The sequence below is a fragment of the Aethina tumida genome, chromosome 1 (assembly GCF_024364675.1).
Source record: "Aethina tumida isolate Nest 87 chromosome 1, icAetTumi1.1, whole genome shotgun sequence".
NCBI lineage: Eukaryota > Metazoa > Arthropoda > Insecta > Coleoptera > Nitidulidae > Aethina > Aethina tumida.
Window position 1 is genome coordinate 61591355 of NC_065435.1, and position 19118 is coordinate 61610472.

The window sequence follows — 19118 nt, forward strand, 5'->3', positions numbered from 1 at the left end:
ATAAACCACATTTACCACTAGTTTTTTTTATTTTTCTTTCCACCAAACAAATATGCTAAAAAAAAATTATACAATGTTATTGTCTTTTATTCCCAAAAATATTAGGTAGTCCAAGAGTTTTGACGGTGTGTGTACTTTAAAGTCTGTCACTGATGCGGTGGTGATGGACATTTATTCAAACTATCATGTGTTCTTGATCCTCAGTATAAGCATCTCTTATGCCAAATTTTATATGATAAAATTTTATGTCCATCCTGAATTTACATATGAACGTGTTTTATTTAACTTAATGAATATTTAGATTTTTAGCTAAATTAGAATCTGATTACCTTAACTTTTAAAAACTTGTATATTGTAAAAAAGTTATCAGATAAAAACAAAGTAATATAATTGTTTTACAAACACGCTTTATCTCCATTCGACGAAACTTTCCATTTGGTATTTATTGTATAACTTAACACCTGAATATGTATTTTAAGATGATATATTTTTTCAATAAGATGAAGAGCACAGGTATAATTTATAATTGCATTCATAAAGTGCAAAACATTACAAACAAATGTATTTCAAATATTCAAAGTTTAACTATATTTCTTACCGCTGTAAAAATGTGACGTGGAATGTAATAATAAAACAACGTTTTAAAAAAGTGAAAAACTAGTCTTTTATTTCAATAATCATTTAACATATGTTCACAGATACAAAAATAAAAGGTAAACCTGCTTTATTGCAAGTTCTTATCCCTGAACCCCTCCATTACAATATAAATAATAATGAACATGGAAGATCAACTAAAAGCGCATTTAGATGCGATGTGATAGTAGCAACAGTACATTAACAAACAACAATAAAAAAAGCATTTTGATATTTACGTTGTGTTAACAACATGAGTTTGTGTGTGTGTGGGGTGTTTGATTAATGTATTGTTTAAAAAGATACACAAGTAACCTTAGTCTTTTGGATGAGCTTGGAAAAAATGGATTCTTTCTAAGAAACTAAGGTTTTAACTAAAAGACTGGGTACAGTCAAATTAAAAAAAAACACATAAACTCTAAAATAATAAAATACCAATAAATAACACATTCTAACGGCATAAAAAAATAAACATTACAAAATTAATCACTGTTTCACAAAATAATTGAGAATACTGCTTGGTTTTGCTCTTTTTAGTGGAGCACAAATGTCTGCTTCCTTGTCCCTATTCTGTTTGTACTCATCCCACAGTTCCTTTTGTACATGCCTGGGTAACTCCCTGAAAATTGCTTCATTTGTATTGGGTGGACAACATACATTTTGATTTGTATCTATATTCTCTGTTGAACTCAGTCTTAAATCAGCCACTCTTAATTTAGACGGAGATTCACAATCTGATTCATCACTTAAATGACAACGTCTTTTAGCCATATATAAATTTACTTTGTGCTTTTTTGCACTTGGTTCAACATCTACCTCACTATCACTATTAAAACTAGATGTGGAGGGAGTTGCTTGAGGACTAGACTCTTTGTCTTGAATGTTTTGTAGGTTTGTTGGAAATTGTACTTCAATATCATTTTTCTTTGTAAGAAACTTTGTTAAAACATTTTTACCATTGGGTCTGTCAACAAATTTGGTAAAAGACAATCCTAATAAAGTTATGTGGTATGACTTATTTAAATCTATTATTTTAGAGAATAATCTCATTATAATTACTAACAATTTATTCTCATTTTCTTCAGACATTTTAATTGGATTCTTGCAGTCAAATAAAGTGCTATTAATATTACACTGTCTAGTTTCTCTGCTGCTGAAGTTATTTTTATTATCAGACTTTCTTACAGTTAATTTAATTGTTTTTGGTAATCTTCCATCTTCTTTCACTAGTATTAACAGCCTATGTAACAATTGCTGCAGTTTACTTTTAACTTCTTTCTCAACAGTAATAGATTTGCAACTGTCCTCTATTCCTATGCTTTGGGGTTTTCCAGATGGTTTTACAGCTGAAGTATCATTCCCGAAACTAAGGTTTTGTAAAGCTTTTCCCTTTTCTGTCCCAAATAGTCTTATCAGTCTTATTAATTCAACATTTTGTAAATCTTCTACAGATTGTATACCTGCAGCATTTAGTTGTTGAGCTGTTGCAGTTCCAATTCCTGGTATACAGGACACAGATGACAGACCTAACATCAGTTGGAGTGCACTGTTTGGAAAAATCACAGTCTGTTGGTTTGGTTTATGTTGGCTCCCAACCAACTTTGCTAATAGTTTATTGTGAGCTATTCCTGCACAACTAGTCAATTTAAGCTCAGTTTTAAGTCTGTTTCTAATTTCTTGTGCTATAATGGTGCCCAACTTTAACCTTACAGTACAACCACAATCACATAAGTCACTAATATCACCATAAATATGTCCCATAGCCTCGATATTGTCACAGCTGCATTTTAATTTATCATCCACCAAATTTGTGACATCCACATAGTTTTCATCTAGCCCTAACCTCTCTACTACAGTCGAGTATTTCTGTAGAATGTTCGTTACTTGAAAAGAGTACTGTCGATAGTCATGTAAATCCTCCCCATTTACCAAAATTAAATTAGGACAAAGTCTTTTTGCTTCATATGTAAGCATGCATTTTTGTATCCCATACTCTCGAGCGATGTAATTACTCGTAACAACAATGTTTTTTTGTTGGATTCCCAATGGGACTGTTTCATATTTAGGGTTCTTAATAGTTTCTACCTGAGCGTAAAAACAGTCTAGATCTAAATGTATTATGGTCCTCGAATGGTCTGATATGTTGTCGACTAAAGAGTTCATCTAAAAAATAGTTATCGTAGTCAACAAGAATGCTTTTTTAATAAAAATATACCTTTATAACGACTAGTGAGGTTAATTACGTTGTTGATAAATTGCTCTCTAACCTACGAAAATGACAGTAGTGACATTTTTGTTGGCGACACTGCTATATAAGCGGGAAATTTCGTTTATTCATGAAGACAATAAATTCTAGAATACATACAAAATTCACCCTTACAATTTTTTAAATATGATTTTCAACTGGAAATATACAAGGTATTTTAGGTCAAATTTTAGAAACAAGTAGAACACGTGCAATGGTGAAGTAAATCTAATTCAATTTATTTTTCTATTTTCTACTAAAGAAAACACAGCCTCTCAATTTTAAATTTCAAAAATTGTTTTTGTTTCATATTTTCGTAACCTTTAGCCCAATCGTACATACCTAGATATTAACATAAAAGACTTTTATCATAAAAGTACGGTAGCATTAATTATGGAGAGCTCTCCAGATCGTTTTTGAGATATTTTATATCATGAAATAACTACAGATTGTATCTATGTTTATATTTGTATTTGTAATAAATAAATAGTACTAAAATAATAAATTCTGGATATGTTATTAACTGCGGACGAACGTTGTGAAAGTACACGTGCTGCTATAGGACGGTACACAGAAAAATATTCGAGAAGAAACATTCCTCTTTACTTTATTCTTTCCATTGTTTACTTAACATTAAAAATTAAAATTACAGAGAGAGAAAACCAAGAACAGGTAAAACAGGTACAAACAAGAAATTTTTCACAACAAATTCATGTAGCGCATTCGATAGTTTAGAGAATTGTAAACAATCAAAAGAAGTATCGTTAAGATTTTAATTTTGCCCGAGCCCGTCACGAACACGGCCACACATAATTATCAAAAATAATTTTCTCTGATGAGGTAATTTTCACTAAAAATGGAGTTTTTATTATGCACAAGTAATATATTTGGGCTTATTAAAACATTAATGCTAGAATAATCAGATACCATCAAAAATTTAAAATAAAGTAAATTTGGCAGCAACATTAGGAAAACAACTACTAGACTCTACTTTTCTTACAGGTAATTTGATTGGAAAAATGTAGTGTAATAGTTACAGTATATTATTTCTCCCAATATTCATTTTGTACCTTAATCAAAATAATTTTAAAGAAAATAAATGCGAAATGTGGCGAGTCACAGAAATAGCGCACTTTTGAAAAAGTTATATTTGTTAAATAATTTTTCCGTAACTAAACAAAATTTTTAATATTTTGTTGAGTACTCTTTGCTCGTTATAACCTCCTATAAACGGTGAGGCAAAAATTCAATGAAGTATAAATTAATAACCACAATTCATCTAAATTTGATACTTTTTGTTGTTTTAATCGAGATTACATGTCATTTCACAAGTTTTCAATTGTATTTAGATCCGGACTTTACGCTGGCCAATCGACAATCTCAACTTGATTATCTTTTAACCAACTTTGAACAACTTTGGATGCATGCTTGCGTATCATTACCATACATAAATAATCATGTAATTGGTAAATTATCGTTGATAAATGATTCTATTACATCTCTCATGATGTCTCTAACATATATGCGAAACGATCCATTTTACTACTAATTATTTGTACCATACCAAGGAAAGGAACTCCAAATCAAAACTTTGTTTTTTTTATTAGGACATTTTCTCATTGTATTTTCATTTGTCTGAATAAATTTTGACTATTTGATTGTACTACTTCTTTGGTCAACAAAATCAGCCTTTAAAGTAATATCTCTGTTTTGTAAAATGTGTAACTATAATAGCAAAAAAGTATAGTATATTGGAATACATTTTCAATACAGACTGAACAAAATTTGACGGTGTTCCTTCTTCTTTTAGTTCCAAATAAATAGTTTGACAGTAGGACTAACGGTGCTATAAAGTGGCCTCCAAAATCACCATCTGACCCATTTGATTTCACAGTGTGGGATCAAATGGAAGAGAGGACCTAAGCAGAACAAGAATTGAAAATGCATTTAATGAAATTAGCGAAGAGGAAGGATTGGACAGTATTTTAATTAAAAAAATATATACATTTATGCAAATTGAAAATTGCAAATTTGAAATGTGGAAGAAATTTTCTTTATTAAACTGTGGTAATTTAAATTAATTAAGAGTATCTTTTCTAAAATGTGCAAATAATATAAAAAGTGTAATTTTAAAAAATATTGAGTGGGCGTGAAAATGAGGAGAACCCTCCAGAATCTGTGCTACTGTATCATTATGGAAAAAGTTTGTTACATTGAATTCTATGTACAATTGTATTAAAGGTTACTGAAATATGAAAAAAAAAAAAAAAAACAATTTTTAAAATTTAAATTTGTGAATATTATGTTGAGAGAAACTTTCCCAATTTTAAAATTTCAACAGAATTAATATACTCACTCAAATTGCAAACCCAAGAAGGGGGTGTTCAAATTTAATATTCTTTTGGTAGAACATGGATGTTATAGCAAGGAGTAAATGATTAAAATTTGGTATTGTTTGGTATAGGTTTTGTCATATATTTTTTACTACAATTCAAGTGAATTTGAAAGGTGCTGAATTATTGGTACATAGGAGGCGGATTTTTCATTTCGATAAACTACTGTTGAGATGTTGTCAAGTGTGGTTTGATAGTGTCCAAAATCGGAGAAGAATAGGCATCGGACGTCGAAGAGGCACAGATGTAGTTCAAGATCAATGTCTAAGACTTATGGCTATCAGAGACCGATTTTCGACAACTAGATCTTTGGCTCATGAGTGGCTAGAATAACAAGGGCATGTTGTAAGTGTCCGGACGGTTTACCACCGTATAAGGTTATTTGGACTAGAGCATTATTGGGCCATCTTGTGCCACCGCTAATCGTTGAGCATCGAAGACAACGACTACAGTGGTATAGAGAACGATAACATTGGAATATGGAAGGGTTTCAAGTCGTCTTCTTTGATGAATCCTGCTTCTGCTTGGGCGAACATTACGGGTGAAAAAGAATCAGATAACGGAGAATCACGTCAACCTCATTTTGATGTTGAGCGACATGTACACCGAACATTGGGCGTTCTGGTATGGGGTGCTATTGCTCATGGAAGTATGTTAAGTTAACTCCAGTCTTTATTAGTGGCAACATGACAGCTTCATCTTCAGGAAGTAGTGGAGCTGTATGTTCTTCCTTACCTTAATCGGCTTAGGGATCCAATATTTAAGCAAGATGCCCCATGTTGCCAGGGTTAGTTTAAACTTTTTTGAAGAGATCCATGTTAATCTGATGCCATGGTTAACCAGATCCCGCGGCCTTTCACCCATGGAACATGTTTAGGAAATGATGGTTCTAAGACATGAAGTACTGTAGCTTGGAAAACTAAAAGGAACTAGACCATTCATTAAGGCAATGCCAAGACGTGTTGAAGAGTGTTTAGATAACCTCGATGGACAAACACATTATCAACAAAATTATTTAAAAAAAAATCTAGAAACTTAGATATTTTATTTCACCCAAAACAATATTAAATTTGAACACTCCCTCCTTGGTATTGCAATTTCTTTGACACTGTGTATACATACAATAAATAGTCTTTTATAACTTCCGGAAATGAAATAACCTTAATATTAATATAATTTATTATACATTTTTGATATGCCCAAATCTACATCAACAATTATCATAAGAATTATATATCTAAAAAGGGGAAAATTTTTAAAGAGTCGAAACACTTGCAGATGCGGCATACCCAGCGACACTACAATCGTTCCACACCTTACAATTCAATAAACACATTTTTCTGTACATTCGAAAACAAACACAATTAGACAACAAATATGGGGAAGGGAACGATTGTCTAAGCGGGAAATTATTTTTGTCGCAGGGTATGTCGCGTGCAATCATCGAATTGTTCGCGTACATGACGTAAATATCGTACAAGGCGTTTTGTAACTTCTGTGAGGTGGAGTGTCGTACGGTTTTTTTTTCGGTTCAGTCGAAAGCAATATTTTTCATGCTGTTGACGAGTTCGCTGTGAGATTTTTCAGAATTGAAATATGACTGTCCTTGCGAACGAGAACATATTTTATTACATTTAAAGTGTTTGGCACGGTTCTCGTTTATAATTTCTGGTTGATGGGTTCTGTAACAGTCCAGTCATTTTTAAATGTTCTACTTAAAAATACTGAAATGTAGCAGAGGCAGTGGGTCATATCTCTGTCTGATTAAAATTCCACAACAAAATAAACAAGCATCCTTGCAAATTTCTAATACCAATATTGTGCGGTTCGTGCAATCATGCTCCTACATCCTAAAATTTATTAATACTAGCGTATCTAAAAAACGATTTATCTATAATGTAGTCAGTACTTAGTAAATATATACTCTATATTTAATTACAATTAGAATAACATGGATAAACATTGAATTAACGAAACAATTATTAGTATTTTATGGTCGTTTCACACATTTTGATGGTGAATTTACACACAATGGGTCGTGATGATATACCACTCGGCGCTGGTTTGCAATAAGATTTTTTTAAAACTACTTTGACGAAGTAACGGACTTTAGAATTTAATAACAACAACTGGATACTCAAAAATTGTGAATCGACCTTTTAATTATTTGTTTTGAATGACGATTATTCGAATTATGATATGAACATCCTGATTTTCTCAATCAATTTTATTGTTAGTAGCATGCCAAACGTCGGGAATAGGATTCACTACACTGTAAAGCTGCCTATTAACTTACTTGATTTGTTTCATCCTGAGCAAATAATTCAAATATTTAGAATATATTTTTAGCTTACAGACTAGAATTATATTTAGTCTTAAAACCCCGTGATAAATCTGAATTGAAATGTTAAAAATATATAATAACTTTTTACACAGTGGTGAGTTATTAGTGTTACCTCAAGACAGAAAATTTTAATATGTTCTACGGAAACGCTACATTATCACGTTTAATTTTGACGGTGTGTGCATTATTATATACAATATTAAGTAGTATATTCCTAATTGTTATTTAAAAGTACCTGTTCTCAACTACCGATGTTTTTTTTTTTGTTTAGACTATTTTAGATTTCATGGCAAACGTAGCCCTCGACAAATCGAATCGTTCATGCAAAACATGCATACAATTAAATGTGTGTTTTGGGCATGAACTAAACATACATTTATTCTGCCTTAGGGTTATTTTTAATATTTAAATAATGTAAATTCTATGTTTAGTTAAAGGTACCGTACTTGGTCTCATTGCGCCAAAAATTTAATACATCGTTTGATTGCGGGGGGATAAGCATTTACACATCACCATAAAAAAATCAGAAAACAAAAATGCATGCATGCACAATGTGTATGGTAAATTTCCGGTTTAAACATGTGTAAGTGCTTATACGCAGTTGTGGTACAACGGCATTGTTAACTTGTAATCGAAAACGTTGTACCACACTACATTATTGTTATTTTTCTTTTGCCAAAACAAAATTTTCGATAACTGTAGCAACGTTCTAAGTTATTTCGAGAATTTTGGAGGGAAATATATTATTTTCGTGTTAGTTATTGGTTTTTTTAGTATTGCTAAAGTCTACCTAACTTAATATCAACAATGCTTCAAACAATTGACTCGTTACTAGATACTCAATTTTTAGAGCTTAGGAATCATCGTTAAAATTAGTTCAATGTACAATGAAACTGTTTATGAAACAGCTTCGATAATAAATATATGTACAAAATAAAAAATACGTTTAAAACGTTCATGGTACATGGAATAATTCCGGTCCCAAAAACGATCACAACAATAATTTGAAGCAAGTTATCAGGAAGATGTAAATCATTCTCACACAGTACATTTGAACAATGGAAGAACTGGGGAAACAAGCAACTACTTCTAGATGATTTAAAAGATTTTATTGGAAAATATTCTGGAATGTATAAAAATTGTGAATCATCCTTGGTCTTTTTTATTATTATTATTATAGTATACAGTATATTCTATTACTACAGCATAATTTAGGAATATACAACGATAATGAACCAGTTAATAGAGAGAAGTGATTATATTTGTACATAACAGGTTTGTAAACATCTAATATTTTATTGATTGCACCTTTATGTTTATTGTATTAACTTGTTCAGGACCATCTTATACAAAATTGTGACAACTGTTTTAATTTGAAAAAAATAGGCGTAACTGCAACCACAATGATCCTATTGCATTTATATACTTAGATTCGAAGGACATTATTGCTAATAGAAATACAAGTAATTCATTATTGATATTATCATATTATTCTGATAAAAACCATAGAGACCAAGAACGAATCTAGAAGTTAGTTATCAAATGTACTGCGCCGCAAACCCAAACCATAATAAAAAACAACAAACTCAATACCATTCTCAGTCCACTACTTGTACAAGACCATGACAGTTGTCTACTGTTCAGCTACACTAGCCAGCCAGCCACAGCCACTTTAATATTAGCCGTCATAGTGACATAAGATCTACCTAGTCATGCAGAGGCGTCGTAGCGCCAACAAAGAAGCTGCGGTCGACGCCAGTGTCATTAGCATGCCACTGGAGCGGCCCAGGGGGCCGCCCCTCGCCCCATTGCACATGTCCTCCTCACAGAAGCACATGTGCCCAGTGCCGCTACTTTCCATCATGCACACGTGGTCCACCATGAAGAGATTGATCTGAAGCTGGGACGTGCACGTCCGTCGCACCACCTCATATGCTGCAACAGAAAACACATTGTAAATTTATACTACAGGTGGCCAAGAATCGATTCAAAATTTTTGCGGCGTCCAACAAAGGAGAACCTTGACTGATATCGAACAAACACTAGAATTAGGTCAAGTCCACTGACGATGTAAATCTGCAGTGCTACAATGCATCCCTTCCATCCCTCGCGCCACGTTTTCGCCAATAGAATGACGTGCAATCGTTTGGCACGCCTGCAAATCCCGTAGACCGTCTTTTTAATTGAATTAAGATCTAACGTAAGTCTCGTTTTTCTTGTTTAAAAGTAACGGGGGAAGGTCGTTCCAAAAATAACAACAATGATTTTCCGTTTTCCATTCCGTACTCACTTGGTTTCATTAGATTTGTGCAATGTGCAATTCGTTAGGTGTTTGTTTCACAGTCATTTTAAATTCCATTGACTGTTTTAATATTGGCTACAAAAGTTTATAAATTTAATATAGAACTAAGAAAACTCTTTCTTATGATACTATAGAAAAATTGATATTTTTCACTGAAATAAGGAAGGCACTCCATTATTTGACTAACTATTACATACAGACATTTCAAGTTTTTATTTTGGAACGCATTTTATAAATATTTTCTATAAAACTCTCTATCTATATTTATATATCAGTAATAATAAATGAATGAAATATTGTAATATACCAAAATATGTCGCTTGTATCTAATTCAACATAAATGTATCTCTAAAAATGTTTTCTTTCATAAATAAACACATGTTCAAAAGTTAAGAATATTATAATAAATTTTTATAACTCAATAACTGTTAATGGCTTAAATCTTTAAAACAAAAATCGATAAATAAAATTTGAAAACCCCTTTCACATCCTGGGGGTAGTCAAAATAACCCCAAAGTCTTCACGGATAACTTGTTCAAGAGGTCTTTTAAATTTTTTTAACGATTCTGTGAGAAAAAATAATTTTTCTTATTTTCACAAAATACCCATTTGATTAGGTATAATTAGTAATTGTGAAGTAAAAACAAAATAAATAAAAAATCAATATTTAAATTTATCAGAAGATAATATTGATGTAATATATTAATTAAACAAGAACTATAAGATCAAAGAGATAGAGGTGGAAACCGTTAGAGTCGCCCCAAAGATCACCAGATTTAACTCTTATTTATGGAGATACACTAAGTTATTAGTTCATAAAACTCATTTTAAGATCTGACATCTAATAATTGAAGCATGCTCTGACTTCATACCAGAAACTTTTGAAAAAAATATAGGATAGGGTGGCCATCCCTATATATATATAGTTTAAAAGTTCCCTGTTTCGGTTTCCCCTTCGAACCTCGAAACGAATTTTTTATACTTTATTTGTAGATTATTCTTTTAAAGAATATTGTGTTTTATTTGTGTAAAATTCGACACAGAAAAGTACTTTTAAGAATGTACAATGTGCATTTGATTTATAATTGATTACAGTAATCTTTGCATAGGTGTTTCAAAGTCAGAGTTTGTGAGGATAATTATACCTAGAAGTAAATGAACTCCTGAGGAGAAGGGTAGAGCAATTAGAATGTTGGAATCTGGAGTCGATCATATACAAATTACAGGTAGAATCCATGTTGCACAAAGTGTTATTTCTCACTTGTCTACACGATTTGATCAAACTTCTATACAAAGACCAAAAAGTGGCATACCAAGAAAAACCAATGCAAAGAACCGGAAGGGACCCTACAGTATCCTTCTCGTAACTGGCTGGTCAGCTAGAAAACGCCACTGGAGCTTGTATCGCTCCAGTTACGGTATTGAGACGCTTGGTAAATGCTAGTTTTCGTTCACGAAGACGTTTGACCCATGATCATAAGCAACAACGATTTGAATGGGCAAAGTCTCATATTCATTAGACAGAAGAATGGAAATCGGTACTTTTAAGAGGCGAAAGTAAAATTGATCTATATAAAGATGATTGTCATCTCTGAGTCTAGTCCAGACGAGTTGTTCCACGAAATGGTCCAAGAATTTAAGAATTTTACCCATTTCAAGGAGGTTTCATTGTATACTAACAAATTTTCAAGCTATTATCAGCGAGAACTTCGTTTATGTTGACGATTATACTCCACATCGCTCAGAAATTAAACTCGAACAGCTCGAATCGCTGAGACCTTTTGTATAAAATACGCACTCAAAGTGGTGTTGAAAATCGACGCAAACCAGGACGACCACAATAAGCCACTCCCAAGATAAAATTATAAAAAGGCTGTCCCTCAAAGATCCTCGCAAAATATCAAGACAAATCACGGAGGAAATTTCAACATAATTTATAATAGATGCTAGAAACAGAACTCCGAGTAACAGTACACCGCCTTAGTGATGCAGGACTACATGGCCAAATTGGAGTTAAAGAACTGCTATCAAAGACACTATACTTTACAGTGACGAAAGTACATTTAATTTGTTTGGGTTGAATGGTAGAGCATTTGTGAGACGGCCAATGGAGTAATACCATATTAAATACCAAATTCCGACGGTTAATCGTGGTGGTAGAAGCATTATGGTTTAGGGATGCTTTTCTCGATCTAAAGTTGAACCTTTGATTCAAGAGGAGGATAAAGTGGATCGTTTCCAATAAAGGGACATACTGGAAAACATTGTTTCCATTTGTAAAGAAAGAGATGCCGCTTCGATGGATATTTCAACAAGACAGCACTTCGGTTAAAATTATTAAGAGTGCTTTCTAATGAAACGCTTAACTATGAGTGGTCACCTCAGCCCCCCGATCTAAATCCTATTGGGTACCTTTGGGAAATATTAGACCGCCGCATCCGAACAAAAACCAACAAAAGCAAACAAGAAACTCTTCAAACTATACAGGAGCAGTGGCAACATAATCCTGTTGACATATTGCAAAGACTGGTAGATTCTATGTCTAAAAAGTGCCAAGTAGTGAAGGTTACGCCACAAAATATTGAAATATTTGAGTTACTGTTAATTTTTTATGAATATTAATAAAATATTCCATACTTTTTTGATTTTTTATTTAAAAAAAAAGAACTAAAAATTTGTGAATATAATAATTAATGGACCGATGTTGCAGTAAATTAGATTTGTTCAGATTTGCAACAGATTTGTAACAAGTAAATAAATATTTCATTTTTCCACCCCTATCACGACAACACGATTTTTATATACTTTTTTTCAACCCTAACATTCGAATATGAGTTTACATGAAATGAATTAATGAAACAATGAAACACTTACGAGATTTAGCGTTCCTGACCATTTTCACGCAGCATCCGTTGCACGTCATCAATGGGGGTTGGTCCCTGGGCAAGGCTGTGTAATTAAATGGGTCCTTGCACCGCATGTCCGACCAACTGTCGCATTCGTAGCAGTAGATCTGTCTCGCTGCAAAAGTCAGCGTCCGATTGAATATTGAATATTATGACCAAAATCAGACGGAACAACAATTGCATGCAGAAACTTCTGGTGGGGTTCGAGGAATTGTTTACCTTTTCCGTATACACTTTACGGTCGTGTGTGCAAATTTAAATGGGGATCGGTGTCGTACGTTCGCGATGACGTGTGACGATCCCGAATTAAATTTGCAAATAATTTTCAATTTTGCAATAAAACAAACAACGAAACAGACATAATATGTGAACAGAGATATTATGAACACAATTTTAATTTGTCAAAAGTTCAGTGATGCACAACGTGATCTTGACCGTTGCCAAAAGAACGTTTTTATAATGGGTCTTTGTGACTATTTTCTCTCGTCGCTTAACTGATGTCGGAAATCGACTTTGAAATTTCAATTTACTTTGAAGACGACCCATCTCTGTTTGCCAAAGTTTCAATAATTAACTCGACTTCATTGACGACCTTTATCTCTGTTGGTTTCGGTTTCAGGATCAGTTCATGCAGAGCTATAAGTCTTCTATCATTGAAAAGCGTAAAGCAAAGCAAACATATCATTTAGTTTAGTGTTTTTTAGTCCTGTCATTTTGAACATTAAACTATTCTTATACAGAGTCTTCTGCATTTCCAAGCTTGCAATATGCCAAAGAAAAGTTCTAGCATACGAATTTTGTGTGACCAAAAATAGAAAATGGTGTTGAGAAGTAGTGGTGTTTTTACATCTGGCGAATTTTCTATTTTTCGTCAGGTAAGTGTACAGAATCGGAATCAAAGCAAACAACAAACTATTAGTGTATGGTTCTCTTTTTTACATTCAAATTTAATGATTCGATTTATTTATTTACATTTTTTGATTTTATTTATGATTCAGTTTTATATGAAATTTAAACTTTGAATAAAAACTATTGATGAGAAATTTTTCGTAAAATACGTCAGCAGTTATGCGTATTCCTTATTTTATTTTTAAAATTTGTGTATATAATTGTATATAATTATTAATTAATTAAGTTAACAATAATTTTTAATTTTTTTTTCTCGATATAAAAAATAACTAAAAATTGGTTAGACGATTTATATTGTTATTGATTATCAACTTCTAAAATAAATTTATATTTTGATTTATACCAAAATTATTGATGTTTAAATGCAGTACATAAAAACTAACAAATTGTATAATAAAATATCTCATTAATTGGTTTAACCTTTTAATTAAATTTTATGATTCACATTAACTCACGTTAATTATAATCATTGTTTTAACACAAACAACAAATAAATTGTTGTGTTTGTCGTTTCCTTCTTTCGAAACTGTTCACGTGATTTTCCTGCATGGTGAAACAAATTTAGTGAAATTAAGAACACCCTGTATAAAAACGAATAGAAACATTTAAACGAACATTTAACAAAAACGCAAAAATCAAACTTACTTTGACATTCTGCTTTAATAACTGTAGTAATAGCTAGCAATATTATCACTGAAAAATAAAAGCACAATAGATATTAATGATTCGATTTTCTTTAGAAAAAAGGGAACGGAAATTGAGCGCTCATCGTCAATTTTTGTTTTTTTGGTCTAAATGGGATTTCACCGATTTCGATAATGCACAAGCTGCTACGAACGGGAGGATTTTTTTTTGTTTTTGTCCGACACAAAATATACCGATCTGGTCCAAAAATTACACTGAATAAAAACAACAAAAAGTCTCGTCCTGTTAACTTTTATAATAATTTTCATGTGTTATCTAATATTCGGATATTTTTGAAATAAAAACTATTTTTAGTAAAACCAGCTTCGAATTTAGACGCCGTCACATGTGAAATTTTATTTAATTTTTATAGCTGACAATAAATTTTAATAGCATAACAAGCATTTCATCATGGCAAATTATAAATAATATTAGTTAAGTATGTTTCCAAATGAAAATATGAATGCAACATCAAACTTCCCGAATTACAAAAACAAAACTGAAATTAATTTACTTCGATGTTTATCAAAAATTAAATTTGCGTAACAAATTTGGATGCCAATCGTACAATTTTATTTATTACATATGCTGTAGTTTTAGACCGGTGTATTTTGCGATATCCTCATCGAAAATAAATTTTCTATTCTTGTCAGGAATATTATACCGGGTGGTCCATTCAAAACGTTTTAAGACGATTCAACCAATTCAAATTTAGTTAATCACCGGTTGTTAAAAATGGTAAGAAAAACGTTCTTATCTCAGGTGTTTCAGTCACAGTATTAAACAAGAAAAAATAAAATTCGACAATATGAAACTCATAAACCTATGGAATTATATATATATATGTAGGTTTCACTTGAAGAATTTGGTTGAGTCTGGGTATACAGGGTGTTTAAAATCGTTCTGTTCCAGGTTAAGTAATATTTTTAAAAATCAGTGTCAAAGTGTTTTGAAAGAGCATGCAACGGTAAAATAAAAACGGTTTTGATACCATGTAAACGACATATGAATTATTAATTTTCTATTGTACATTTTTCAGTAATCGTCTCTAAACGTTTCACTTCATCCACCCCGTATACCTTTAGTTTATTTTAGATACAGGTTACCTATTTAGAAATGTATCAATTATTCAACTAAACTATTGGAACACTACTATTAGTGATTAGTCAAGCAAAATTACAAAAATAAAATAAATAACAAAGTAATAGTTTTTCTGTTTACTCACGGGCACAAGACCATTGGGAATTCCCGAAAGAAATAAAATATACTGCAATATAATAAAAAATAAAATTTTGCAACATGTTCGCTCATTTCGTACCATCGTTTTTGGGTATTGTTGTTAGGCTTGTTCTTCTGTGGAACTACTGGTTCTAGGTGTTTAGATATAAAGAGAACGCAGGAATGTAATGGAATTTCATTATTCAGTATTCAATATCTTTTGACATGGGGGTGACATTTACTTTTAGGTTCTCACTCATATTAGAATTGCAGCTATAAAGTTTGATTTTCGATAAATCGATGGATTCCTTTGAATAGTATGTTGCTTCGTTTTGTTAAGCCGAAAATCATGTTCATAGCAGACAATTTGGAACAGACAAAAGTCAAGTGTGCTGTGGGCCAAAGAAAGCAGAAGAAATTTAAATTTTTATTATGTATTTTATTTAATTCTACACGATATTGAACTGTATGTACTAATCCATGATGTTTTGGTAATTATTTTCCTTAAATATCATTGTAAATTAATATTAAATTTATTTTTGAACATACAGTATGGTCCATTTGAAAACGAGAAACCTCATAAAATTTGTATTTTTCGTCCGATTTTGGCAAACCTTTTTTTTCAATTATAAAACATGAAAATATATACTTGTAAATGTACGTAGATAAAATAACACGTTTTTTGATCCAAAACCTAACCAACTGGATAACTTTTTAGACAAAAAAATTAAGAAATAGTATTAACAAATTTTTTATAGCAATACTACTAGACTATGCACCACTAAAATGGGTTTAATTAATATTGAGATATGTAAAACATTTATCATATTTGTTTCATAAGTTCATAGGAAGGTAACCTCGAGCTTACGAAAACAAATATGATAAATGTTTTGAATTGAATATTATTAGTATAATAAATAAATTATTGAAAAATAAGATAATTCAATTATTTTTCCAAAGTTTATTTCATACACTACGTCATTAAATTTATAATAAGAATATGATTTTTAATTTTTCAACAGAATTATGAATATGCATAATTTTTTATGAAATTTGGTATATACTCATTTCTGTGGGTTCCTAATTCAGTGTTGTAGTTAGGTTTGCTATTAAATATTTGATGGTATGATTTCTTCATTCATACCAAAGCATAGTATTTAATAGGTTTTGGTATTAGGTCGAAAAATGTGACATTTTGTCTTTGGATTACGTATTTTCATACTTTACAATTGAGAACAATGTTAAATACAAATTTTATGTATATGTTTCATTGTATATTAATTCTATTTAGAGAACCTAGAAATTGTATAAAGTGTCAGTTTTAATTAAACACAGATTTATATATAATTTTATACAATAATTTGTAATAAGTCATAATATATTTAATATTGTTTATAGTTAAATGTTTGTGTTACAATGAAATATATACATATATCTACAATTAAAATATTTAAGTTAAATTGTAAAAAATTAAGGAAACTGGAAAAAATATGTTAAATTAGAATCTTATCAAAAACAATTTTAATGGCTTTATCAAGTAAGTGCTTATTAATAACAATTTTTATTCTCTTTTTTGTATATGTTCAATTAGGTTTCTTTATATATTAATGTATATTAATGAATATCACGCAACAATAAAAAAGAAGTAGTTTAAAAGATTTTATAATACATCTGAAGCCGTCCAAGAACATTATATACTTAAAAGTTTATGTAGACTTTCTGGTTTTATGAAAGCAAAACTTTTGAATACAACTAAATTTTTCAAGAAAATTAAGTATAAAAAATATGTCTTCTCAAATGTATGTTGTACAAAACATCAAGGAACCTTTATTATTATTATTATTATAATCAAGATATTTCTAAAAAAGGCGGTCAAAATTTTAGAACAGATAAAAAGTATATAATAATGTAGAAAATCTCAATTATCCTGAATAAAATATTCCGAGTGACTTATTGAAACACTTAAATATTTCTTTAAATTTTACATGATGTTTAACTTATAATACAAAATTATGACTAAAGAATAAAAATTTTAAAATTCTAATATTTATTGTAAAAAAATAGAATTAAAAATGTTAAAATTAAAGTAAGTAATAATTCAAATATGTTTTGATAATTTAATTTCTAAGAATCATTGTATTTAAGATTGATTTTATTATCAGTATTCTTGTTAATTGGAACCGCATGTTTAAATCTTTCCATATTGTCTTTATATGTTTCATCTCGAGAAAAATACGAATAGCAAAAACATTGTTTTTATGTATTCGTATAAAGCTCCTTAATAATTTAAATAACAAACAATGCAATTTCATTTTTAATATTTTTCATAGATCTCAAGCCATTGCAGTATAGAAGTAAATATTTGAATGATTCATATTTTTTGAATTATTTAATTTACACTATTCCACAATTTTTATCCATGCATTACATAACAAACCCTTATTATTTAAATTTGTTCCTTGATTACTAGATCGTTCACTACCCTTCCGCCTTTCGTTACTCGAATTCGAAAAGTGGCACCTAGAACCAGAATTTACCCCCATACCAGTCCCATGGTTCCACTAAATTTTGGTTTGAGTGGGTGGCATCCGTTTTGTGTTTTGTTACATTATTGGTGTTGTGTGTACTCGTGAGTAAATCAATCATTTTACCTATGGATCCCAGAATTAGTTTGTACATCTTCGTCGCGTTCTCCTGCCCAAAACCAAAAATAAAATTGCGAAAAACGACCTGAACCGCGAACAGTGTAGGGTACGCGAAACAACCACTTCACAACTCGTTATTTATTGTCTGGTTTTCAGGGTACGCGGCGCGAATCGTCGATCATTTTTCGATCGCATCGAACAGCCCGCTGTGATCGTCGTTTAGCGATGTGTGGCTGATGGTGCGGTTCATTTCGTCGTTACGATGAAGACGGGCGATGATATGTGCTCAGGTTTCGGGAACATCGGGCTTTGTCACCGTCACACAACTGCTTGGAGTAAGTGTGTCGGGAATGTGGAGCGGCGTTGCCGCGCCCGACGCTAGTACGGTATCTCCCGCGGACGCGGGGGCTGAATCGGCGCGGTCCGTGGGAATGACGCAAATTATGAGGAGCCACCATTCCGGATTCTGGACACGCTCAATCGAAATATTATGTTATCAATTGCGGTTGTTTGTTGCGGTCTATCGATAAATTCACTTATTATTATTACATTTTATGCATTAAAATCTATCAATTGCAATTTTCACCAATTTTTGATGAGAAAATATTCTTCTTGGATTATAGTTAAGGAAACTCTTATAAAACAGAAACATTTAACCAGAAAACCAACATGTATTTACATGATTAATAGAATTTACAATGTAGTTTCAACGATCAACAATTTTATATTGATATTTTAATAATAATAATTAATATAATTTTATATTAAAATATAGATTTTTTGATAATTTTGGCACTGTATCGGTTTAAAATATTTTAAACATATATATTATCTAAAAT

The 19118-nt window shown here is 31.2% G+C and overlaps 2 protein-coding genes across 4 annotated transcripts; both read right to left on the minus strand.

Annotated features, from left to right (window-relative positions):
• Window positions 1-639: 639 nt before the first annotated feature.
• On the minus strand, window positions 640-2894 carry LOC109597383 (DNA polymerase iota). The gene is made up of 2 exons (XM_020013056.2): window positions 2849-2894; window positions 640-2796 (listed from the first exon to the last, which is right to left on the minus strand). Exon 2 carries the CDS (start codon window positions 2794-2796, stop codon window positions 1120-1122), a length of 1677 nt encoding a protein of 558 aa, XP_019868615.1. The 5' UTR covers window positions 2849-2894; the 3' UTR covers window positions 640-1119.
• A 3538-nt stretch (window positions 2895-6432) lies between these two features.
• On the minus strand, window positions 6433-18585 carry LOC109598401 (protein quiver). 3 transcript variants are annotated; one of them, XM_020014311.2, is made up of 5 exons: window positions 18286-18585; window positions 15642-15683; window positions 14378-14425; window positions 12792-12938; window positions 6433-9550 (listed from the first exon to the last, which is right to left on the minus strand). In XM_020014311.2, the coding sequence occupies exons 1-5, from the start codon at window positions 18311-18313 to the stop codon at window positions 9318-9320; spliced, it is 498 nt and encodes a 165-aa protein (XP_019869870.1). In that variant the 5' UTR covers window positions 18314-18585; the 3' UTR covers window positions 6433-9317. The 3 variants fall into 3 exon arrangements, with proteins under 3 accessions (XP_019869870.1, XP_019869879.1, XP_019869884.1); XM_020014320.2 differs by lacking the exon at window positions 15642-15683; XM_020014325.2 differs by lacking the exon at window positions 14378-14425.
• Window positions 18586-19118: the final 533 nt, after the last annotated feature.